The sequence below is a fragment of the Coregonus clupeaformis genome, chromosome 9, assembly GCF_020615455.1.
Source record: "Coregonus clupeaformis isolate EN_2021a chromosome 9, ASM2061545v1, whole genome shotgun sequence".
NCBI classification, from domain to species: Eukaryota; Metazoa; Chordata; class Actinopteri; order Salmoniformes; family Salmonidae; genus Coregonus; species Coregonus clupeaformis.
In genome coordinates this window covers 8,142,564-8,168,172 of record NC_059200.1, presented here as the reverse complement: position 1 = coordinate 8,168,172, position 25,609 = coordinate 8,142,564, and the positions used below count along the sequence as shown (strand labels likewise).

Below are 25,609 nucleotides of genomic sequence, written 5' to 3'. Positions count from 1 at the left end.
CTGTTGGTTTGTGTGGCTCAGTTGGTAGAGCATGGCGCTTGCAATGCCAGGATCGTGGGTTTGTTTACCTAGGGGGACCAGTATTAAAAATGTATGCACTCACTACTGTAAGTCGCACTGGATAAGAGTGTCTGCTAAATTACGAATATGTACCATTAGCAAGTCTCGTGCAGAGATCTAACGGTAATAAAAAGTGGTAGGATATTTTAATTTACTGTAGCCTACCCGACGAACAGCCAGCTGTGGTTATTTCCGGTTTCTCGTCTCATGGGTAATGTAGTTCTCTGTTTGGCTGCGTTCATGTGCTCATTGGAAACTGTTATTTCCTATCACTCTAACGGCAATGAAAAGTGACAACTTTTTATTAACATTTATTTGTAGATTTTCACAATGTTTTTCACTTGCGACATGATTGCAAACATGATCTAAAATACTACAACAAAAAATAAGCAAAATACTTATTCTTTGTCTTAACATCTAGCAACATGTTTGGCTGGAAGGCATCACTTTTTACTAGCAAAAAATGCATTTTAAAGAAATGCCACCATATTTTTTATTTTAACCTTTAATTTAACTAGGCAAGTCAGTTAAGAATAAATTCTTATTTACAATGACGGCCTACCCCGGGCAAACCCAGACGACACTGGGCCAATTGTGCGCCGCCCTATGGGACTCCCAGTCACGGCCGGATTGTGATACAGCCTGGAATTGAACCAGGGTCTGTGACGCCTCTGAGATGCAGTGCCTTAGACCGCTGCGCCACTCAGGAGCCCACACTAAGCTTTTAGTTTTAATTTATTGATTTGTGTTAAAGGTCCAATGCAGCCATTTTTATCTCTATCAAATCATTTCTGGGTAACAATTAAGTACCTTACTGTGATTGTTTTTAATTAAAATGATCAAAAATAAACATAGCTTCTTAGCAAAGAGCAAATTCTCAAGCAAGTATTTAGCTGGGACTGTCTGGGAGTGGTCTGAGTGGGGAGGGGAAAACTAAAAGCTACTGTTATTGGCAAATAGGTTTGGAACTCTTTCTTATTGGTCTATTAACTTAATTTGCAGCATGGAGATGTCAACAGGCAGGCCAAAACTCCATCCCACCAATACAGGATGAAATTTCAGGCTGTCTTTTTAAACAGCTCTTACACTAAAAGGGCCATATTATAATTTTCACAATTTCACAGTATCATTCCAAACTCATAGTGTGGAAATATATATAAAACACAGGGAAGTCACACTTTCGACTGCACTGGGCCTTTAACAGGGTCTTGAATCAGCATGACACAGGCAAAATTAGAAAGGCCAACAGTTTTGGAGTCATAGAGCTAGATTCAATCATATTGCGGAAGATCTGCGTTATAGCGCAATTTAAATTTCTGATTGAGCCGTGTTTACCGTGAATGCAGTCTCCGCAAACGCAGGAACATTGCCTTTAAATTTAAATCGCACTATTTCACTGATCTTCCGCAATACAGATTTAATCTAGGCCAAAGGCACAGTGGTTGAGAAATGGGACTAATGTCTTGCTGGATGCAAGCCTCAGGCCATATTGATAACAGATGCATGAAGTTACTTTGACATTATCCTGAGATATCAAACATAAACAAGCTCCCCCCACTACACACAAACCCTTCTCACTCACACACCATACAAACGCAGGAGTGGGTTTACTGAGCAGTTTTTTGACAAGTTTTCCTTTCCTTCAACCTACAGTAGCCTACATTATGTCCTCCCTGTTATACACACAGGGCCTAGAGGTGGCAGTATAGCTTCACTGGACTCTAGTGCCTTAAGGCTTGGCTGGTATTCAATCCGTAGCGTTGTAGCGCACTTAACATTTGAAGGTAATTTGAGTTGATTGAGCCGACATCTGCAGCATTTAACGCGAATGCGATCTCAGCAAACATGTAAACATTGCCTGTAAAAGGCACATTATTGTCGACAACGCTCTACAACGAGCCTCTGATTGAATCCCAGCCTCGGCCACAGGAAGGACATTCACTCACTCTTCATCTTCATTGTCCAAATCATTCCACAGCACTTGCGGAAGCAGACTTTGCAGCATTTAACGGTGACCATGACAACAGTCAGAACTATAGTAAGTAGCAGAGCGAACACGTCCAGACTGTGGTACTGGATCCAGTTCAGGTCGTGAGCAGCGGGTCTCAGGTGGTCGGCTCCTCCGTGGCGCATCACGAACTCTGTCCAGAATACGGCCAGGTCCAGCGGCTCGATGGGACGGTCCTTATGCACCGCTGACAGCTTTAGCATCTTCTCCTTGTAACTGAGGAGGAAGGATAGAGAACATGAGGAATGCATCAGGGTTTGTAATCTCCTCATAGACCTCCTCATGGCTGCTAATACAGTACCAGTGAAGGAAGTGGGTTCTTCTGACGAGGAACTCAGACTGTCACCTCAATAATGGATTGCTGACAATATGATATTTGTACTGAAACTCAATATTATGTGTGTGGATTTCAAGTTAGGATTTGGTCTCTGTACTGTTTGCACTGCTTCTTGAGTTCACAATATCTCCTATTATATATAAAGACATGTCCATCTAAAAGGACGCATGAGCACCAACATGTAAAGTTCATAGGAGCATGTCAAATTGGGTGTCAAATGAAAGCTATGCGTCTATATTTTTTTTAATCAAGGCATATATTTTTCAACCATTTTCCATCCAAATATTTAGGAATAAGCAAACACTTTTATTTCTGGTCAAACCGATAGAAAATGGGTCTTAGACATCATCTACTAGAAAAAGTCTTAAAATGTACTAGAAATACATAAAAACACAATAATGTTGAATTAAAGAACCCAGCCAATATCAACACTTATATTTCATTTTGGAGAAATTATTTGTCTTTTGTAAGTTTAAGAAACATTGCCTTGTGCCTTCTGTTACCAAAAACCCACATATCTTTAAGATATTTTCTCTCCCTCATGAAGAGGGAGGATAATGAGTTCATAGAAGTAACAAGTAAAGGTAGATTTAACAATTAGTTAGTGTTTTTAGTGGTATCAAGTTTGTTTATGAATAATGAAGTGATTAAAACTCGTAATTCTGTTCCCAAATCGGTAACGGAATTACTGCAATTGAATTGGCTACCATGGGAAATCATAGTAGTCACAAACCACAGTTGGGTCACCTGCTACTGTCCTCCCTTTCACTGGCATACTTACTGTATCTCACAAAAGTGAGTACACCCCTCACATTTTTGTAAATATTTGAGTATATCTTTTCATCTGACAACACTGAAGAAATGACACTTTGCTACAATGTAAAGTAATAAGTGTACGGCTTGTATAACAGTGTAAATTTGCTGTCCCCTCAAAATAACTCAACACACAGCCATGAATGTCTAAACCGCTGGCAACAAAAGTGAGTACACCCCTAATTGAAAATGTCCAAATTGGGCCCAATTAGCCATTTTGCCTCCCCAGTGTCATGTGACTCGTTAGTGTTACAAGGTCTCAGGTGTGAATGGGGAGCAGGTGTGTTAGATTTGGTGTCATCGCTCTCACACTCCCTCATACTGGTCACTGGAAGTTCAACATGGCACCTCATGGCAAAGAACTCTCTGAGGATGTGAAAAAAAGAATTGTTGCTCTACATAAAGATGGCCTGGGCTATAAGAAGATTGCCAAGACCCTGAAACTGAGCTGCAGCACGGTGGCCAAGACCATACGGCGGTTTAACAGGACAGGTTCCACTCAGAACAGGCCTCGCCATGGTCGACCAAAGAAGTTGAGTGCACGTGCTTAGCGTCATATCCAGAGGTTGTCTTTGGGAAATAGACGTATGAGTGCTGCCAGCATTGCTGCAGAGGTTGAAGGGGTGGGGGGTCAGCCTGTCAGTGCTCAGACCATACGCCGCACACTTCATCAAATTGGTCTGCATGGCTGTCGTCCCAGAAGGAAGCCTCTTCTAAAGACGATGCACAAGAAAGCCCGCAAACAGTTTGCTGAAGACAAGCATACTAAGGACATGGAATACTGGAACCATGTCCTGTGGTCTGATGAGACCAATAAACTTATTTGGTTCAGATGGTGTCAAGCGTGTGTGGCGGCAACCAGGTGAGGAGTACAAAGACAAGTGTGTCTTGCCTACAGTCAAGCATGGTGGTTTGAGTGTCATGGTCTGGGGCTGCATGAGTGCTGCCGGCACTGGGGAGCTACAGTTCATTGAGGGAACCGTGAATGACAACATGTACTGTGACATACTGAAGCAGAGCATGATCCCCTCCCTTCGGAGACTGGGCCACAGGGCAGTATTCCAACATGATAATGACCCCAAACACACCTCCAAGACGACCACTGCCTTGCTAAAGAAGCTGAGGGTAAAGGTAATGGACTGGCCAAGCATGTCTCCAGACCTAAACCCTATTGAGCATCTGTGGGGCATCCTCAAACGGAAGGTGGAGGAGTGCAAGGTCTCTAACATCCAACAGCTCCGTGATGTCGTCATGGAGGAGTGGAAGAGGACTCCAGTGGCAACCTGTGAAGCTCTGGTGAACTCCATGCCCAAGAGGGTTAAGGCAGTGCTGGATAATGATGGTGGCCACACAAAATATTGACACTTTGGGCCCAATTTGGACATTTTCACTTAGGGGTGTACTCACTTTTGTTGCCAGCAGTTTATACATTAATGGCTGTGTGTTGTGTTATTTTGAGGGGACAGCAAATTTACACTGTTATACAAGCTGTACACTCACTACTTTACATTGTAGCAAAGTGTCATTTCTTCAGTGTTGTCACATGAAAAGATATACTCAAATATTTACAAAAATGAGATACTGTATGTTCAGCTCATAAATGTTTTCTTTCTGTTGTCTGATGGTTAAAGCAACATTGTGAAAAGTCTGGACAATCCCTCACTCTCTTTCTCTGCCGCTCTCTCTCTTCTCTCTCTCTCCAGTTAATGTCACCTCTCCCGGCTCTTACTGACACCTACCATGACATCTACCACCTACTCTCTTTCCATTTAATGTAACAAGCATCCTCAACCACTGAGCACTGACCAACACCGGACGTCCATGGACTTTGAAAAGTAGTCCATGGACATCCAAATCTGAACCGATCATGGACGTCTATGTTTTACAAGTCTGGACATCACAGTACAGTAGAGAACAGTACAGTATAGAACAGTACAGTATAGAACAGTACAGTACAGTAGAGCACACTAGAGGGAGATTTTACCGTAATTCTGTTACCAAACATTGCATTTGCACAGTTTTTCCAGTAAATGTGTTTTGGTGAAATCTTCTATGTAAATTGTTCAAAGTAATCCTTGTGCATAGTTGTATGGTTTGTTAAACTTATAAATCAATGGTTATCGTTTGGCATACATTTTAAAGTGAAAAATCTGAGTCAAAGCGTAATTCCGTTACCGTGGAATTGTCCATAACATGATGTGCTTGTAACATTATTACTTCCTAGTATTATGTTAACATGATGTCTGACCTCTTGTCATTGATGACCTTGTTGAGGGCCTCCACCAGTTTGTCTGAGGTGACATCGAATATACTGAGCACCTCCCCTACTCCCCTCACTGCCATGCGGTGTACGTTGTCACCCTGGTCACCAAACAATGGCAGCATCACCATGGGAACGCCGTTACAGATCCCCTCGTAGATACCGTGGGTTCCTCCGTGGGTGATGAAGGCCTTGACCTTGGGGTGGCCTAGAACCGGACATAGAACATAGAACATTCACCATGAGGGAGTTGACATCAAAATAAAGGAGAAGATTAAGTATTATCTTGCAACAACATAAACAACAGTAGTGTGATGTGTTCACTGAGAAGAGTGCCCTTCTGTAACTCCCCCAGATGGTTTTCATTATAACTATATCATTATAACTGATGAGAGATTAAACCAACCCAGCAAATCATTCTGAGGAAGCCACTTCATCACTCTGACATTGGCTGGAGCATTCACAGGCACCACCCCTGTGTACCTCCACACAACCTGAAACACAGAGAGACAACAATTTACTTAGCTAATCAAGGCTTAGATTCGATGAGATCAAGCGTTAACCGGCAACAGCCGACATCCGCATAGCTGTTGTTTTGGTGGTGTCTGAGGTGTAACTGCGTTAATCGGTGAGCAGCTGCTCTTATGATCATTGGGTGGATTCGATTATGCTGAGATGCAGGGCCGGACAAAGGCCCATAGCGTCATCGGGCAGGGAGGAGTGCCATTCTCAAATCGAACAGTAATCTGTGCTGCTCTGTCATTTTGTCAACAAGGCAGCATGGTGGATTTATGGGAAGATTGTTCCATATAATGACATCTGCTTTCATATTGTTAAGGAATGGGATACAGTTATATTTATTATTTATTTGTTTGTCAATTATTAAGTATCCTAAGTGTTTGATATTTTTTCTGGTCCACTTAAAGGATTGTTGTAGATCATGAGATATTCTTTTTATTTTTCCTATTGCCATCATAACATTTTATATCCTGAGATTTTAGAGTATTCTGAAAAAAATAATTTTAGCAAGGGGGGCATTGAGTTTTCGATATTGGTCAGGTATATCAGGAGATCTGCAAATAAGTTCAGTTTATATTCATATTCATATTTAACCTATACTGATACCTGTTAAGTTTGGGTCCTGTCTAATTCTTTCTGCAAGCGGTTCAATTGCCGGTGCAAACAGAAAAGGGAGGGGAGGTGGGGAGAAGACATCCCTGTCTTGTACCCCTTTCTAAAGCAATTTTATCAGATAATGTATTATTTGTATATATTTTCGCTTTAGGACATGTATATAATATTTTTGATAAATGTATTTCAGCTGGAGTGTTGAAAGCTTACAAAGTTTTGAATAGAAAACGCCATTCAAGACGGTCGAAAGCCTTTTCGGCATCAACAGCCATTATTGATAAATCTTTATCTTGTTTTTTAGCATATTGTATTAAACTCAAACATGTTATTTTATTTGTTTAAGTGTTTATTTTTAATAAACCCTGTTTGATTATGTATCAAGTCTGGTAAGACTTTTCCCATTCTATTGCTTATGAGCTTTGTTATTATTTTATTGTCACAAGTTATTAAATGTATGGTTCTGTAATTAGCAGGGGACTCTCCAGATTTTCCTGGTATTAATATAACTGAAAGAACTGTTTGATACATGAAACTAGGAAGCACTGAATTGTGTGATGTGTGTTGTCATTTGTGTAAAAAGGGGCGTTACTTTGTCCCAAAATTGTAAATATAATTCTATGCGAAAGCCATCCATTCCTGGTGCTTTTCTCCGTGCTAATGTTTTAACAGTGTCTACCTGGTGATATTTGTAGGATTGTGGCACATTCATTCTACAGTCTTTTAAAGTGTGTGTTTCGGTAATGACTTCAAAAGTGGGGACAGCATTTTTCAGAGAAAGATGTTTAAAAATAAACAAAACTAATAATTAGATCAGTATCTTTCAATGTAATAATAGAACATCTCTATTTAAGTGATAATGCCCTCGAAGCCGGTGTTTGGAGGATATATTGGCACGGGTGTTGTTTCGTCGAGGGCCAGCAAACCGTGCCAATATATCCTCCAAACACCGGCTTCGAGGGCATTATCACTTAAATAGAACCTCTTGAGTGCATTATCACTTTTATACAATGGGTTACCAACATATTCAAATAATGATTGACATTTTCATTAAAAACATTATTTTGGGGCCTCCCGAGTGGCGCAGCGGTCTAAGGCTGAGGCGTCACTACAGACCTGGGTTCGATCCCAGGCTGTGTCACAGCCGGCCGTGACCGGGAGACCCATGACCGGGAGACCCAGCGCACAATTGGCCCAGCGTCGTCCGGGTTAGAGGAGGGTTTTGCCGGCCGGGATGTCCTTGTCCCATCGAGCTCTTTTTTTGTTCTGTATCTATGGACACGACCCAGTCGTTCGTCCTAAATGTTCCATTGCCATACTGGCTGGCAATGTTCTTTTCCCTTGCTCGCTAGCTAGACAACTACGGCTATCTTAGTCACGTCAAACAGTGCAGCCAGAATAACAACAAAGTAGCCTCATTTGCATTTGTTTAAGCTGTTTTCTAGTGACATTTATTTGGATACATCCATAACAATGAGCTAATGAGGCGCGATTTTGCCTGGCATAGAAAATGTGCTCACTCGTCAGGACACTGTTGTTGAGAGGAGCTAGCCAACAACACAGCTAACACAATCACTTCAAACTGAAGCTGGAAAGACTGCAAACTAGCTGCACCTCATTTCGTATTACCTTTTTTCAATTGACATTTATTTGTATATATCCATAAAAATGATGCCAGCTGATTCATGATTTCGACTGGCTGAGAAACATTGCCTGCCTGTCTGTCTCGTCCCGACTCCCGACACGTTCATTACTATGGGACAGCTGGAGATCGAATTTGAATATTGAAACAATATTGCAAATGTCGGAGAGACCGACAGCAAGGTGTATACAAATCTCCGCTGTTGAAAACTAAATGTTAGTCTAAAAGAGATTTGAGATAATGTCTAGATGCTTTTTATAGTGGAGATCAAGTTTATAAAGTGCCTGGCTGGGCTGATGAGACAGTGGATTGCGCAGTCAGATGGAAAAGAGTAAATAGGCATTTTAACGTCATTGACTTAGCCGGTGGTAACTTGTGGAATAGACACCAGCTGGAATGCGGTTTTAACCAATCAGCATTCAGGATTAGACCCACCCATTGTATAACTAACTGTGAATCGACATATGGGCATTGTTGCCTCATGTCATACGCTTGTCATATGTAATCCATTCCTTGCCATCTTGCGCAATATTGCATTAGAAGTTTGCAAGTGTGAGTGTGTTACAGACTTGACAACATGTCCATAACACATGGCAGCTGGGGGTGGACCACACCTTGTTGTCTCTGGGCTATTGGACATCGATGGCAAAAGTGGGCATTTAAGTAATCCATACCCAACCCATCCATACCCGTTGTGACGCACTTACTTCCAAATCTCGTTTTGGACGAGACTGACTTTCTGACCAAAATTATCCTATTTACACATTGTAGTAAACTTTGACACTAGAATTAATGTTTCTGACTCATATCGATGGCACATAGGCCATTTATAACCAGAGAAGTTGGTTCTAGGAGGCAGTTCCCCTTTAAATGGTGGAAGCCCTCAATGGCAATGTCTATAGCAAAACGAGTTATTTCCATCTAGAGTTCTTTTATCTCTGTGATTGACACTTAAGACCGAAACGCCATTTTTTTGGCCAAAATAAAGATAGGTAAAGTGATAATTTAAACATCTAACAACATAATTAATTCAATGCATAAGTAATTCAATCAATTAACAAGTTTCATATTCATACAATCAACATTTAACATTTTACAGAAAACAATAGATTATGTTTCTCTAAATTCGATTTAAAGGTTTTTAAAATCAGGTTAAAAATCATGTTTTTGCCATTTTGTTATTTTGTTATGCAAATAAAAATGTTACAATTAATCTGTAATAGAAGTTTAATCAAAATTATCCCTACTGTGCATGGTTCTCCCTTTTATTGCAACTTTTTCAGTATGTTTCGGTAGTGACACATTTACTGGGGTGGTAAGGAATGAAGGTAAATATTTCAAATATGCAATACAAACAACGTGTGTGAGTAGCATATATGTCTACCTGACGTACTGTATTTTTGAAGACGTGTGCTGAAAGTTTGGGAGACCCCCAATTTACACCACTTCTGTAGAATGATACAGTGCACTACTTTTGGCCAGCTCTGGTCAAAAGTAGTGCACTATGTAGGGAATAGGGTGCCATTTGGGATGTATTCGCGGTGTCCTTACCCTCTGAGGGATCCTGCTGAAGGCATCAAAGAACTGCTTGGCTCTCTCCTCTGGCATCTGGGAGACCAAAGAGCCCAGAGTGAAGACCACGAAGCCATCCTCTCCTGACTCATCCACAAACTCCTGCAGGTCCTGAAGAGGCACGGGGGGAATGGTTAGTTAACAAGAACATTTTACATTAATATTTTAGTCATCTAGCAGATGCTCTTATCCAGTGACTTACAGTCATTGCATTCAATTAAGTTTAGTAGGAAAGTACAACCACATATCACAGTTATTGCTAGTAGATCCTTTGAAATATCTTCACACTATGCAATGGGATCGTATGTACACAGGCAGAAAACACAGACAGCAACTGGTGTGTACTCTCACTCTGAAACCTTCCCTCATAGTAGCCATCAACATTTCACATTGGACAATATAATGTCTGTTTAACTTCCATACATCAGTGTTAGAACAGTCGTTGGTTTGGTTAGTAAAACATTGGCTAATGAAGGGTAAGGTTGTGAAAGGAGGCCATGCATTGATAACACGCCCTGTAATCATACAAGATAAAGGCATAATAAACCCTATAACAATCACAGCATACTAAACCCTAACCCCAACACTACAGAAATATCCCTGCAGCGTAGTTTCCCTTCCTGAGGTTTGTAGGGTTGGAAGAACACAATAGGGCCCCTCAGTTCCTCTGTTAGATTATAATGGCCACAGTCCAGGAGGAAAGAACTGCTGTTCCTGGCTCAGGTTTCACTGGCTGCACAGAACCTGTGTCCCACATGGTACCCCATTCCCTATGTAGTGCACTATTTTTGACTAGAGCCCTATGGGCCCGGTCAAAAGTAGTGCACTATATAGGGAAAACGGTGCCATTTGGGATACAACAATAATGTTTAGAGAAGAGAGAGGAATGCTCTCCCAACATTAATGTTGAGCAACACTTCTCTTTCTACAAAATATGAAGAACTACACCAATGTTTCCCTGCAGATCTTCTTTGTTCTTTTTGCCTTCTCCAAGCTCAATGATGGGGTTAGAAAAACACACATCTCAATTAAACTAGAACTGTTTTCAGAAACTCCATTTGAAAGTGTGTAATTACGCAGAATTCCTATTGGTGCATTGATTCTTATACACCTTAAAACATTGTCAGAATAACTTGTTTGGCATGATCCCTATAGCACTCTGGCATCTGTTATCAGTAGGGGAGAGTGGGGTAAGTCGAGCCATTTTTCTGATTCAGCATCACTCTGTCAAGGGAAATATACTATTCTTTCTGACAAATATATCTACATATATTTCAGGATGTTATGTATCCCGGGAAATAATCAGAATTCATGTAAACATTACAGATTTGAAAACATAGCTTGTCCAAAAAAGGTGGTCTCTTGGCACAACAAGTTGAGCCGCAGGACAGGGTAAGTTAAGCCGCCTACACATTTCTGTACTGAATGAAATATTATCACTACCTTTTTAAAACAATGTCTATTCTTATTTCCCAAACACAATTCATCGCAATCACATTCGCTTTTTTGTCTTTTAATCATTTTAAGCATCTTTTAATACAGAATTGACAGGAAAGTAGCTGGTTCTCTAGTCTACACTATGTTTCACGATTTGTTAACAGATTGCAAGGCAAATGAGGTTGAAATGTAATTTATGTTGTGTAACGTGAGGGGGAGCTGAACTTGGTAGATAAACACTGAGCTATGTCGAGTCAGTCCTCATGGAGGAAACACAGATCAGGTTACAGCCAGCCGCTATTTGAGTGTCAAACAGGCCTAAGTGTCTGACAACATCTGTAGTGGAGGACTACATCCAACACTTTGACTGACTGTCTCTTTAAGAATATAAAAATAAGGGATTCAGAGAACATGTCAGAACATAAAGATCTTGAAAAGGGATATTGTCCCAAATAAGAAAATAAGAATTTGATATCTTTAAATATGTAAACAAGTTGAAAGTTTGCTGTATTTTATCCTGCTGTGGTACAACTACCACTGCAGTGAATCTATCCCTTATAGGAAATTCTACCCCAAAACTATATTTAGGTATTTATTTCATTAGTCCATTGTTGATATAGTCCCAAAATGATTTGCATGTCAGCAATCAAGTTTTCAAGATATATAACTTTAAAAATACAGAAATACAGCTGGTCTGATGCATTTGGCATTATTTGATGCAAAACGCTGCATCATATGATGCAAAATGCATAATACCGGCTGTATTTCTGTATTATGAAAGTTATATATCTTGAAAATGTGATTGCTGACATGCAAAACATTTTGGGACTATATCAACAATGGACTAATGAAACAAATACCAAACGATAGTTTTTGGGTGGAGTTTTCCTTTAAGGTTTCTGGACCTGGATCCATACAACATATAGGGTGCAAAACTCTGGACAGTGGAAGTTTCTGCACAGTTGTTTGATATAAAACATTTTTACAAGAGACTCACCGGTGGCAGTGGAGCTCTTTTACCACAGTTGATGCCTCCTATGTTGACCATGTTGGGCATCCTGGGTTTGGGATATTCAAAGGAGTAGTCATACCTCAGCAGCCAGATAGCACCGTGTCCCAGCAGCTCCCTGTACGTCATGTCCTTTTCCAGATACCTACTAGTCAGCTTGTCAAAGCTGGTAAACATTACTGTACACAGGTAGCTCTCCAGACTGTACATCACCATGTTCTTAACCCTCCCTAGGAAGTCCATGTGGTCAGTGTTGCCTGAGTAGAAGCGTGGTACATAGGAGGGGGGAGTGGGGCACTGGGCAGCCCTGTCATCCAGCCCACAGGGGATCCCCCTCAGGAAGTACACTGCTGGGATGTTGAAGGTGTCACGAACAGAAGAGGACCCAAGAGCGCAAGTTCAAATTCAGAGTTCTTTATTCAAGGTTACAGGCGGGAAGAGGAGTCCCAGGGGTGTCAGGGGTCTTTCAGGGTCCTCCTGTGGGTACCTGTGCTCGGGGGTCACCAAATGTCCGGGGTGTCCAGTCCAAGTGCTTAGTGTGTGTGTTCCCCAGTGATGGAGCGGCGTATCGGGCTGAGGGTGGTGAAACGTCTGGGCACGCTCATCTGGTGGTCGGAGACCTGGGGGACACACACACACAACAGCAATATGAATGGCAGGCAGAAGTACAGATCAGGGCTGGGCAAATATCGTGGTGAGAGACAGAAGGCAGAAACGAGTTACCGGAGGGGCTGAAGATCGGAGAGTAGTCGAGGTCCAGAAGGCAGGTTGGGATAGACGGGGCAGTAGAACAAGGAGGCAGTCAAGAAAGGATCGGGTATCACAAACAGGAGTCAGAGCGCAGACAGGCAGGTTACTGGTCCGGGTTTGAAGACGATCTGACAGGGCTTGGCTGAAAACCAGGGCTTGATATACTGGGAGAGGTAGTGGGGAAATGCAGTTCAGCTGGCAGAGAATTAGAACAGAGTGAGGCAAGGTGAGGATGGTGAGTGGGAAATGCAGTGCAGCTGGCCAGGTAACAAGAGCAGAGCAGGGCAGGTGGAGCTAGTTAGGCTGAGTAGAGAGAGGGAGGTGAGCAGAGTGGAAGATAATTGAATGCAATTAATGTTGCTACCAGGGAGAGAGAGTGCTCATGACAGGACCCCCCTCCAAGGGACGGCCCCAGAAGTCCCAAGAACAACATCATGCCGGGAGGGTGGAGGGGAGCAGGCGGCGGGTCAGAACTCCTCCGAGCGGTCCGAGTGAATCTCCTCATCCTCAGAAGGAGCTGGAGGGTCACGGTCGGGAGACAGGACAGGCACTGAGACAGGAGCAGGGCGGGCCGGACGGCTAGGAACCCCTCTTGGACGGCCCCCTACGGATTGCAGGCTGATCAGGATGTAGTCGGTGGAAGTCAGTGATAAGGGTCCGGTCCACTATCCTCCTGGCCGGGATCCAGGTCCTCTCCTCTGGACCATATCCCTCCCAATCAACGAGGTACTGGAGACCCCTACCCCTTCGCCTAGAGCGGAGCAGCCGCCGGACGGTGAAGACAGGACCGCCATCTACGAGGCGCGGAGGAGGTGGCGCCGGAGCTGCAGGGACCAGGGGACTTTCATGGACCGGCTTGACCTTGGAGACGTGGAAGGTGGGGTGGACCCGCATGGAAGCGGGCAACTGAAGTCGGACCGCCGTTGGACTGATGACTTTCTGCACAGGAAAAGGACCAATGAAGCGAGGGGCCAGCTTTCGTGATACAACCCGCAGCGGCAGATCCCGGGCAGACAGCCAGACCTTCTGACCAACCCGGTAAGTAGGTGCTGGGTCCTCCGTCGGTTGGCACCGACGGCGTAGCTGGTTCCAGACTTCAGGAGCACAGTGCGAGCCTGGGCCCAAGTGCGGCGGCAGCGGCGGGCATACGCAAGAGCAGACGGACAGGTGGCATCCGCCTCCTGGCTGGCAAACAGTGGAGGTTGATACCCGTAGACACACTGAAAGGGAGAGAGCCCGGGTGGAGGAACTGGTGAGTGAATTATGGGCATATTCCACCCAGAGCAGGTGTTGAGCCCAGGCCCGGGGATTTTGGGAAGCCACACACCTCAGTGCCTTCTCCAGCTCCTGGTTCATGCGTTCAGTCTGGCCGTTTGACTGCGGGTGGAATCCAGACGATAGGCTGGCGGTGGCCCCAAGGAGATGACAGAACTCCTTCCAAAAGGTTGCTGAGAATTGCGGGCCCCGGTCTGACACTATATCCTGGGGTAGGCCATGGATACGAAACACATGTTCCAGGACCACCTGGGAGGTCTCTTTAGCAGAGGGTAGTTTGGGAAGGGGGCACGAAGTGGGTCATCTTACTAAAGCGGTCAACAATGGTAAGGATGACTGTGTGTCCGTCAGAGGGCGGAAGGCCCGTAACAAAGTCCAGTGAAACGTGGGACCAGGGCCTCTTGGGTATGAGTAGGGGTTGCAGCAACCCAGCAGGAGGCTGGTTGGGAGTCTTGTTTCGGTTACAAGTGGGACAAGCTCGGATGAATTCTCGGACATCCCGTCTCATCCCCGCCACCAGAACCGCTGGCGGACCAGATGAAGGGTGCGAGTGATGCCGGGATGACAGGCCAGACGGGGATTCGTGCCCCCACTGAATCACAGGTGACCTGAGATTTGCTGGAACAAACAGACGGTTGGGGGCGCTGGTGCTTGGACCTGGCTGGTCCCGAAGAGCCTCCATGACCTGCTTCTCGATCTCCCAGGTGAGGGCCGCTACGACCAAGTGGCTGGGAAGAATGGGAGCTGTCATGGCGGTGGTCTCGTCCTTCTGAAACATCCGGGAAAGAGCATCAGGTTTGATGTTGCGAGATCCCGGGCGGTAGGAGAGCGTGAAATTGAAGCGCGTAAAGAACAGAGACCACCGCTGTTGACGGGAGTTCAGCCTCCTGGCTGTTTGGATATACTCCAGGTTCTTGTGGTCTGTCCACACTACGAATGGTTCCTTTGACCCCTCTAACCAGTGCCGCCATTCTTCAAGGGCGAGCTTGACAGCCAACAGCTCGCGGTTCCCAATGTCGTAGTTGCATTCGGCAGGGGTTAGCCGACGGGAGTAGAAGGCACAGGGGTGCATCTTGCCATCCTCAGCTGCTCTTTGAGAAAGCACTGCACCCACTCCCACGTCCGAAGCATCTACCTCCACCACAAACTGCCTTGCTGCATCTGGCATCTGGAGGATGGGAGCAGAAGTGAAACATGTCTTGAGGATATTGAAGGCCTTATCAGCAGCTGATGTCCATTGGTACGGTTGTTTAGTGCTGGTTAGCGCCGTGAGGGGTGCAGCCACTGTGCTATAGTTTCTGATGAATCTCCTATAAAAGTTGGCAAAGCCCAGGAACTGTTGCAACTTCTTCCGAGACTCAGGGACTGGCCAGGAAGTGACAGCCGACACCTTCGTGAGATCCATCTGAATGCTGCCCTCGGTCACCACATACCCCAGGAATGAAACGGTCTTGGCATGGAACTCGCACTTCTCTGCCTTCACGAAAAGAGAGTTCTCCAGCAGGCGGCGCAGGACCAACCGGACGTGGTGCGTGTGTTCTGACAGAGTCTTTGAGAATATTAAAATATCGTCAAGGTACACAAATACGAACGTATTTAGCATGTCCCTGAGGATATCATTCACTAGGGCTTGAAAAACTGCTGGGGCATTGGTGAGGCCGAAGGGCATGACGAGATATTCATAGTGGCCGGTTGGTGTGTTGAACGCTGTCTTCCATTCGTCTCCCTCCCTCATCCGCACCAGATGGTAGGCATTGCGAAGGTCCAGCTTAGTGAATACAGTGGCTCCCTGCAGCAGTTCGAAGGCAGACGAAAGTAAGGGCAGTGGGTAGCGATTCTTAACCGTGATGTCGTTCAGACCCCGGTAATCTATGCATGGACGAAGAGAACCGTCCTTCTTGCCGACAAAGAAGAATCCCGCTCCTGCGGGGGAAGACGACGGTCTAATTATCCCGGAGGCAAGAGAGTCATTAATGTAGTCCTCCATGGCCTTTCTTTCCGGGGCTGACAGTGAATACAGACGACCCTTGGGAGGTGCTGTGCCAGGCAGGAGATCAATCGCGCAGTCATAGGGTCTGTGTGGGGGTAGAGATGTCGCCTTGGATTTGTTGAACACCTCTTTCAGGCTGTGGTAACAGGCCGGAACATTGGATATGTCGGAGGTAGCGCTAGATCCTTCCCGGTGAACGGGCAGGGTGGCCCCCCTTAAACAGGTCTGGTGACAACTCCTTCCCCACTCACGGACTGTTCCTGTCTCCCAGTCGATGTGGGGGGTTGTGCTGACGGAGCCACGGGTATCCAAGAATGAGTGGTTGGCCAGGTGAGTGTAGGAGGTGAAACTGGATGGACTCCTGGTGGTTTCCTGACAGCAGGATTGTCACAGGGGCGGAGATATGAGTGACAGTGCCAAGATGATGCCCATCCAGGGCTCGTGCAGGAATGGGTTGTGTCAGTTGATGATGGTTCACGCCCAGTTGCTGTGCAAGCTCAGGGTCCATGATGTTTGCTTCGGCCCGGAATCCACAAGGGCGGCCAATGTATGAGTCTTGTCAGAAAGCTGAAGGCGGAGATGAAGCAGGGTCTTTCGGATGGAGGGAGACTGAAGGCTTGTTGAGCTCACCCGGATCTCCCCTACACCTGGTGAGCTGCGGCTTTTGCCGGACAAGTAGCGACACGGTGATTCTCGCCACCACAGTAGAGGCAAAGGTTGGAGCTTAGACGGCGCCGACGCTCCTCGGGAGTCAGAGAGGCACGGCCAATCTCCATGGGCTCAGGCTGATTGAGTTGGCTATGGGACTTGACAGGCAGGGGGTGGACAGAAGCGGTATCGACCCGAGTACGGATGGCAGGTTGACTGAGACGGCCCTTCTCCCTCCTCCGGGTCTGTATACGGCGGTCAATGCGAACGGCAAGGTCAATGGCGGCATCAAGCGTTGAGGGCGGGTCATGGGAAACAAGCTCGTCCTTGATATAGTCCGCCAGGCTATGGAGGAAGGCTTGCACCAGTGCCTCTGGGTTAAACGAGCTTTGACTGGCCAGGGTACGAAAGTCAATGGAGAAGTCTGCCACTGTCCGATTGCCCTGACGGATGGTGAGCAGAGCTTGTGACGCTTCGGCTGTTGGCGAGCCTAGGTCAAAGACCTTTAACATCTCCTCCTCAAAGGCACTGAAGGAGGCACAGGCTGGGGTTTGCCGGTCGAATTCGCCGTTCCCCACAACCGAGCTCGACCGGTGAGATGTGTGATGACATACCCCACCTTGGCTCCCTCTGTTGAGAAAGTCCTGGGCTGTAGTGCAAACTGGATTCGGCAGCTGCTCAAGAATGGTCTTACTTGCTTCTGGTTGCCATCAAAACGTTCCGGGTTCCCAATCCTTGGTTCAGGAGCGTGGGGATCTGGTGGCAGCACTGCCGGGCCTGCAGCATTGGGACCTCCAGCGGAGGGATGAAGGAGTATCGGTGGTACAGGAACAAAAGGACCAGGGGGTGCAGGTGGAGTAGCCGGGCTTGAGAGTAGTTGCAGGGCTTGGGCTAGCTGTTGTTGCTGCAGTTGGAACTGTTGTTGCTGCTGGTTGAATAGCTGGAGAAGGGAAGCGATGTCGCCAGCCATCCGATTTATGTCTCCCTCAGAGCGTTCCAGTCGCTGTAGGGCAGTCCTCTCTGGCTCTTCCTCCATCGTGGTCAGGGGAGTGCGCTGGGTCCATGATGGTCAGATCGTTCTGTCACGAACAGAAGAGGACCCAAGAGCGCAAGTTCAAATTCAGAGTTCTTTATTCAAGGTTACAGGCGGGAAGAGGAGTCCCAGGGGTGTCAGGGGTCTTTCAGGGTCCTCCTGTGGGTACCTGTGCTCCGGGGGTCACCAAATGTCCGGGGGTGTCCAGTCCAAGTGCTTAGTGTGTGTGTTCCCCAGTGATGGAGCGGCGTATCGGGCTGAGGGTGGTGAAACGTCTGGGCACGCTCATCTGGTGGTCGGAGACCTGGGGGAACACACACACACAACAGCAATATGAATGGCAGGCAGAAGTACAGATCAGGGCTGGGCAAATATCGTGGTGAGAGACAGAAGGCAGAAACGAGTTACCGGAGGGGCTGAAGATCGGAGAGTAGTCGAGGTCCAGAAGGCAGGTTGGGATAGACGGGGCAGTAGAACAAGGAGGCAGTCAAGAAAGGATCGGTATCACAAACAGGAGTCAGAGCGCAGACAGGCAGGTTACTGGTCCGGGTTTGAAGACGATCTGACAGGGCTTGGCTGAAAACCAGGGCTTGATATACTGGGAGAGGTAGTGGGGAAATGCAGTTCAGCTGGCAGAGAATTAGAACAGAGTGAGGCAAGGTGAGGATGGTGAGTGGGAAATGCAGTGCAGCTGGCCAGGTAACAAGAGCAGAGCAGGGCAGGTGGAGCTAGTTAGGCTGAGTAGAGAGAGGGAGGTGAGCAGAGTGGAAGATAATTGAATGCAATTAATGTTGCTACCAGGGAGAGAGAGTGCTCATGACAGAAGGAGTCAGCAATGATGGATCCACAGGGTAGGAAGGGATCCGTCAACATAAGCTGGAACCCTTCTCCTCTGAGGCGCTGCATCAGGGGTTCATCATACAGCAGACCCTCACAGCCTTTCACCTGCATGGTGGTGAAGTCAACCAGACGCTGCACATTCACAAATATATCCATTACCTCCGGCATCTTGAGAAACACGCCATCCTTCAGTTTGTTGATGCTCTCGTCCAGCTGGGCCTTGCTGTAAGGGACACTAAAGGTCTCAGTCCTATAGTAGTCAGAGCCCTGGATGAGGATGGATGTCTCAGGGACCAGCACCACCATCTCATGGCCCCTGGCCGCCAGCTCCTTCACCAGCAGCTTCATGCTCAGCCAATGGCTCCCATCTACAGGCATCACCAAGACCTTTTCCCCCTGGACAGGCCCCGGACACAGGGCCAGGCAGCACAGCAGGGCCAGCAGACCCTGTCCCAGACACTGCCCCATCTTCATCCCCGTCCTCAGCCCCAGCAGAGGAACATTCTTCCCCCAACCCATGCCTCTCTGCCTCTCTGCCTTTCAGCTCAGTAACACGAGCTGTGTTGTGAGAAGGACACTACTTCCCTGAGATCTGGCACTGAGTGCTACTGAAAGGGGGCTGGACCTCAGACTCAACTGTATGTGGGTGGGTGGGTTGGTGAGTGTCTCCCTGCTCGTTCACGGTCTGCCTCTGCGGGCAGGCTGTTATATAGCCCCAGTCAGTCCATCCTGTGGACTAAAGTTTATCTGCAGGCTGAATGGTTCAGGTTCATGATTCCTTAAGGTCAACTGAGAGAGGTAGAGGATTGGCTCGCTAGTAATCTCTCGTGACAACCTTAACAGTAGGTTAGCAGAGTTGGTTCTGGATGCCGAGATTAGCTAGCTAGTGATTTATAATGCAATAGTTTTAAAGCAAAACTATACCAGAGATACTTTTTTTAACAAGTACTGTTGAAAACCAACACTTCAAGTACTGTTTCAAACACAAAATTAATGAATGATTTAACATACTTATTTCCAATAGTGATTATATTGTTATAGTTGAAGTGTTGGTTTTCTTAGTTCCACAAAATAAGCTGTTATTTATTAATTTCCCATTGAGCAGCGTGACATTGAAAAAAAAAGTAATGTGAAAGGTCATTACAGACCATGTAACATGTAAGTCAAAGTTAACCCTTACCCTGGGAGGAGTCATGGTGGTATTCTAATCCTAAAGCTCAGAGTATTACCTCATGTTTCGTGAGGAATCTAGATCATTAACTTCAGCTCCTCCCCTTTCTCCTCCCACCCAAAACACTGACATGCAAACTCATGCTCATACTCACACGCAAACCTCCAACCATACATACTTTTGCACGCACAGTTGCATGCACACAGACTCACACACTTTTCACATACTTTCACTCACTTTCTCATACACACACACTCAAAAAGACCAGTGGCGTGCGAAGGCAGCTGTCTTGGGAAACAAACACTCACACCTCCAGTCTGGGGGAGATAACATCTAACATATAGAGGGGTATTTCACCTACGGTTAAAACTAATACTACTATTGATAAACCACCTTTATCACAGTGACACAAATATGTTACATTTGTCCTCCACTATGTTAATGAAGAATAAAAGATTGGTTTCCTTGAACATAAACAAAAATACATCAGCATTGAAAGAATGCTGAGTGTTATGCAATCAACTATTTTGAATTACATATTACAATACAATACAGTATACAGTGCTAATCAACTATTTAAAGCTGAAGGACTGTGATCAATAACAACACTGTTATCCTGAGTACAGTCCCACCCACAGACTGAGCCTATCTACACCACACTCTATTTACTATCTGAACAGAAACTGTTGAGGTGATCAACTAACTCACTGTGATGGTTTTTAATGAAGGAAGCTAAATATAAAAATTACTTCCAGTGCCCATCATTCTGGATATGATCAGACAGTTGACTGTTTGTTGTTACCATGTTTGTTTGTGTATCTGGGGTATCAGGGCTCTACAGTGTAAACAACTAGCTGAGGAATACAGCCAGGCCCCCTGGGACAATACAACACAGAGTCATTACAGCCAATGGCCATCTGTTTTCACTGAGATGATGGTTCTTCAACAGAGCAAAGAGAGACCACACAGAACACCCAAGTAACAAACAGTCTAATTCAGAACACACATCTGTCCATGCCCTGAGGCCAGGCTGGGTGTTCTATTCTACACGGTTCTAAAGGTTGGGCCTCTGTCTGGGGTATTCTTCCTCATGTTGTGTACACAGACAGAAATGGATGAATGAGAAGAAGAGAAGAGGGACGTTTCTCATGTCTCAGAGGACTAGAAGCATGGCTCATCTGATCAATAGACTGTGAATATGTTCCAAATGGCACCCTATTCCCTATATAGTGCACTACTTTTGACCAGAGCCCTATAGGGAATAGGGTGCCATTTAGTGCACAATCTGTGTCACCCTCTGCAATAGTCATACACAGCATTATATGAAATTGCCTTTTTTATAGTGACCAAAAATAATCCATTAAGACTATTGTCTTATTGACTGTGATGTGGTTATTTTACCTACCTTAAGGCTCGATTCAATCCGTATCGCGGAAGTATAGCGCGATTTGAAATTGAAAGGTAATTTCCGATTGTGCCGACATATGCAGCATTTACAGTGAACGCAGTCTCCGTGAACACGGGAACATCGCCTTTAAATTTCAAATGCGCTATAGCGCTGAACTTCCGCGATACGGATTGAATAGAGCCCTTGGTTACATGCACTGAATAAGAAGTCGCTCTGGATAAATGACCAAAATGTCAATGTATAATGTCTTATGTTATACAGTATTTCAATAGCTTATAGCTACCTCTGGCAGTTCGTTTGGCTCTTCAAAGTGAATTCCTCCGATCATCACCATATTAGGCATCAGAGGCCTGGGGAACTCTAAGGTAAAGTCGTAGCGCTCCAGCCACAGTGATGCCCTCTTCATCAGCTCTGGGATGGTGGTCTCTCTCCCCAGGATCTCTGAGGCGATGACGTTGACATCAGAGTACAGGTACCTGCAGGACAAGGGTTTGAGGTCAGGGGTTAAGGCAGCCATACTCAATAGGCAGACCGCGGACTGGATCCAGACCCAAAACTGGGTCAATATGGACCGTGGGTCCTAACAAAAAATATATACAATTTGATGGAGGGAATTCGGTCGGGATCTTTTCCTTCGCTCCATGGCATAATGTGTATAATTGCAGGAAATTAGCTTTAAAACTGCAATTTTTTCTCTGCCAATAAGAGGGGTGTGAACAGTTTCAACAGTTTGGGATCGCATTGGATGCAAGGAGGGCATTTGTTACTACACTGATAAATGCCAATATCCATCCGGACCCTTGCCACCTAGGACATTTGTCTGACCGGACCGTCTCAAATGGTATTTGAGTACCCCTGGGTTAGGGTTGACATCAGAGTACAGGTACCTGCAGGCCAGGGGGCGGAGCAACGCCCACAGGAAGTTGACGCTCCTCTGCCTCAGGGTCATGTGATCAGGGAAGTGAGTAAAGCGTCCGGGGGTGTAGGAGGGGGGGCTGGGGCACTGGGAGGCCTCGAGGTCCGTTCCACAAGGCAGGCCATTCTGAATGTAGATGGCAGGCAGGGAGAGGAGTGCTCCTACAATCACGCCCACTGGCTCAAAGGGGTCAGTCAGCATGGCATCAAACCCCTGCTCCCTCAGAGTCTGCATCATGTCCTGGTTGGCTAGCAGGCTGTCACAGTTGTTACGGGTGTAGTTCCTGAGAACTGTCAGGGTCTGGTAGTAGCTCCACATCCTGCTGATGTCGTTGGAGGTGTCGGAGGCCATGATGGTGTCCAGGTTGGCCCTCTGAATAGTCTGGAGCTGGGTCTGGGTGTAGGGCACGGGGTAGGTCAGAGTGATGGTGTGTTCCGACGGACCCAGAGAGCCACTTACCTCTGGAATCACCACCACCACCTGGTTACCGCGGCGACCAATGGCTTCATGCCCGTCCAATGGCTGCCGTCGGCTGGGATCACCAGGAGTTTACCGGCCCAGCAGGACACCACCAGACACAGAGAGAGGACCAGGCCTGCTGCTGCTCCCCTTAACCTTACCCCTCCTCCAGCCATAACACAGCAGTACAGTACAGTCACACTGTAGGATAGAGAGAACAATACACACGGTTACAGAGTAGCAGAACTGTGCTTCCTAGCAGAGAACCAAGTGTTTAAATAGAAAAGGGTGTGTCATTATCAGGGGCTGGCCTGATTCAACCGGCTGAAATCAAGACTTCAACACTAAACAAGCAAAAAGTTGTTTGACAGTTGTTCATTTCATTGGTCATAGCAGGAGTGCCAAACAACAATGAGCTGTGCATTCAGAAATGTGTTCACTACAACCGGGTGTCATGCTGACAATGCATTCATGTCAAATGTGAGCTGATGCAGGGTTTGTAGAGGGATCTGTCTGCACAAAGATACAACGTCATACTCATTCTGTGCAATAGGGCTCCCGAGTGGCGCAGCGGTCTAAGGCACTGCATCTCAGTGCTTGAGGTGTCACTACAAACAAACCCCCTGGTTCGAATCCAGGCTGTATCACAACCGGCAATGATTGGGAGTCCCATAGGGCGGCGCACAATTGGCCCAGCGCCATTTGGCCGGTGTAGGCCGTCATTGTAAATAAGAATTTGTTCTTAACTGACTTGCCTAGTTAAATAAAGGTAAAATAAAAGTAGCATGCTGCACTACTACACCTATAGTCATGCTGTACTTGAGAGAAAAGGCAACATCGAACTGGGCACAAACTGGTTGAATCAATGTTGTTTCAACGTATTGTGACGTGGAAAATACATTGGATTTTTAAAAGTAAACAAAAATGTTTTATTTGATTTAGTCCAATTCTTTAACTAAAATTTTTGGTTGCGATGGAGACGTGAATCCAACACACCAATTCTTAATTTGTAGACAAGCTGGATTTTTGTATTGCGTTTCGTTGTCACATACAGTGGGGGAAAAAAGTGTTTAGTCAGCCACCAATTGTGCAAGTTCTCCCACTTAAAAAGATGAGAGGCCTGTAATTTTCATCATAGGTACACGTCAAATATGACAGACAAATTGAGAGAAAAAAAATCCAGAAAATCACATTGTAGGATTTTTTATGAATTTATTTGCAAATTATGGTGGAAAATAAGTATTTGGTCAACTACAAACAAGCAAGATTTCTGGCTCTCACAGACCTGTAACTTCTTCTTTAAGAGGCTCCTCTGTCCTCCACTCGTTACCTGTATTAATGGCACCTGTTTGAACTTGTTATCAGTATAAAAGACACCTATCCACAACCTCAAACAGTCACACTCCAAACTCCACTATGGCCAAGACCAAAGACCTGTCAAAGGACAACAGAAACAAAATTGTAGACCTGCACCAGGCTGGGAAGACTGAGTCTGCAATAGGTAAGCAGTTTGGTTTGAAGAAATCAACTGTGGGAGCAATTATTAGGAAATGGAAGACATACAAGACCACTGATAATCTCCCTCGATCTGGGGCTCCACGCAAGATCTCACCCCGTGGGGTCAAAATGATCACAAGAACGGTGAGCAAAAATCCCAGAACCACACGGGGGGACCTAGTGAATGACCTGCAGAGAGCTGGGACCAAAGTAACAAAGCCTAGCATCAGTAACACACTACGCCGCCAGGGACTCAAATCCTGCAGTGCCAGACGTGTCCCCCTGCTTAAGCCAGTACATGTCCAGGCCCGTCTGAAGTTTGCTAGAGTGCATTTGGATGATCCAGAAGAGGATTGGGAGAATGTCATATGGTCAGATGAAACCAAAATAGAACTTTTTGGTAAAAACTCAACTCGTCGTGTTTGGAGGACAAAGAATGCTGAGTTGCATCCAAAGAACACCATACCTACTGTGAAGCATGGGGGTGGAAACATCATGCTTTGGGGCTGTTTTTTCTGCAAAGGGACCAGGACGACTGATCCGTGTAAAGGAAAGAATGAATGGGGCCATGTATCGTGAGATTTTTAGTGAAAACCTCCTTCCATCAGCAAGGGCATTGAAGATGAAACGTGGCTGGGTCTTTCAGCATGACAATGATCCCAAACACACCGCCCGGGCAACGAAGGAGTGGCTTCGTAAGAAGCATTTCAAGGTCCTGGAGTGGCCTAGCCAGTCTCCAGATCTCAACCCCATAGAAAATCTTTGGAGGGAGTTGAAAGTCCGTGTTGCCCAGCAACAGCCCCAAAACATCACTGCTCTAGAGGAGATCTGCATGGAGGAATGGGCCAAAATACCAGCAACAGTGTGTGAAAACCTTGTGAAGACTTACAGAAAACGTTTGACCTGTGTCATTGCCAACAAAGGGTATATAACAAAGTATTGAGAAACTTTTGTTATTGACCAAATACTTATTTCCACCATAATTGGCAAATAAATTCATTAAAAATCCTACAATGTGATTTTCTGGATACATTTTTCTCAATTTGTCTGTCATAGTTGACGTGTACCTATGATGAAAATTACAGGCCTCTCTCATCTTTTTAAGTGGGAGAACTTGCACAATTGGTGGCTGACAAAATACTTTTTTTCCCCACTGTAACCAAATATCAACATTTGAAGGAGATGTACAGTTGAAGTCGGAAGTTTACATACACTTAGGTCTTAGTCATTAAAAACTAGTTTTTCAACCACTCCACAAATGTCTTGTTAACAAACTATAGTTTTGGCAAGTCGGTTAGGACATCTACTTTGTGCATGACACAAGTAATTTTTCTAACAATTATTTACAGACAGATT

The 25,609-nt window shown here is 45.7% G+C and overlaps 1 protein-coding gene and 1 pseudogene across 1 annotated transcript; both read right to left on the bottom strand.

Annotated features, from left to right (window-relative positions):
• Nucleotides 1-1,188: 1,188 nt before the first annotated feature.
• On the bottom strand, nucleotides 1,189-19,503 carry LOC121573666 (UDP-glucuronosyltransferase). Its single transcript, XM_041885816.2, has 6 exons — nucleotides 18,796-19,503; nucleotides 12,255-12,637; nucleotides 9,800-9,931; nucleotides 5,885-5,972; nucleotides 5,467-5,686; nucleotides 1,189-2,284 (listed from the first exon to the last, which is right to left on the bottom strand). The coding sequence occupies exons 1-6, from the start codon at nucleotides 19,319-19,321 to the stop codon at nucleotides 1,999-2,001; spliced, it is 1,635 nt and encodes a 544-aa protein (XP_041741750.1). The 5' UTR covers nucleotides 19,322-19,503; the 3' UTR covers nucleotides 1,189-1,998.
• Nucleotides 19,504-21,646: 2,143 nt separating this feature from the next.
• LOC121574176 lies at nucleotides 21,647-23,245 on the bottom strand (annotated as a pseudogene).
• Nucleotides 23,246-25,609: the final 2,364 nt, after the last annotated feature.

Bases quoted from the DNA above. Each gene is read 5' to 3' on its own strand.
- LOC121573666 (XM_041885816.2), bottom strand. From the start codon at position 19,321: ATGGGTTGGGGGAAGAATGTTCCTCTGCTGGGGCTGAGGACGGGGATG. The intron at 5,973-9,799 runs GTAAGGACACCG...TCTGTGTTTCAG, and splicing joins TCAGCAGGATCCCTCAGAGG to GTTGTGTGGAGGTACACAGG. The intron at 2,285-5,466 runs GTCAGACATCAT...CTTCCTCCTCAG, and splicing joins AAGGTCATCAATGACAAGAG to TTACAAGGAGAAGATGCTAA.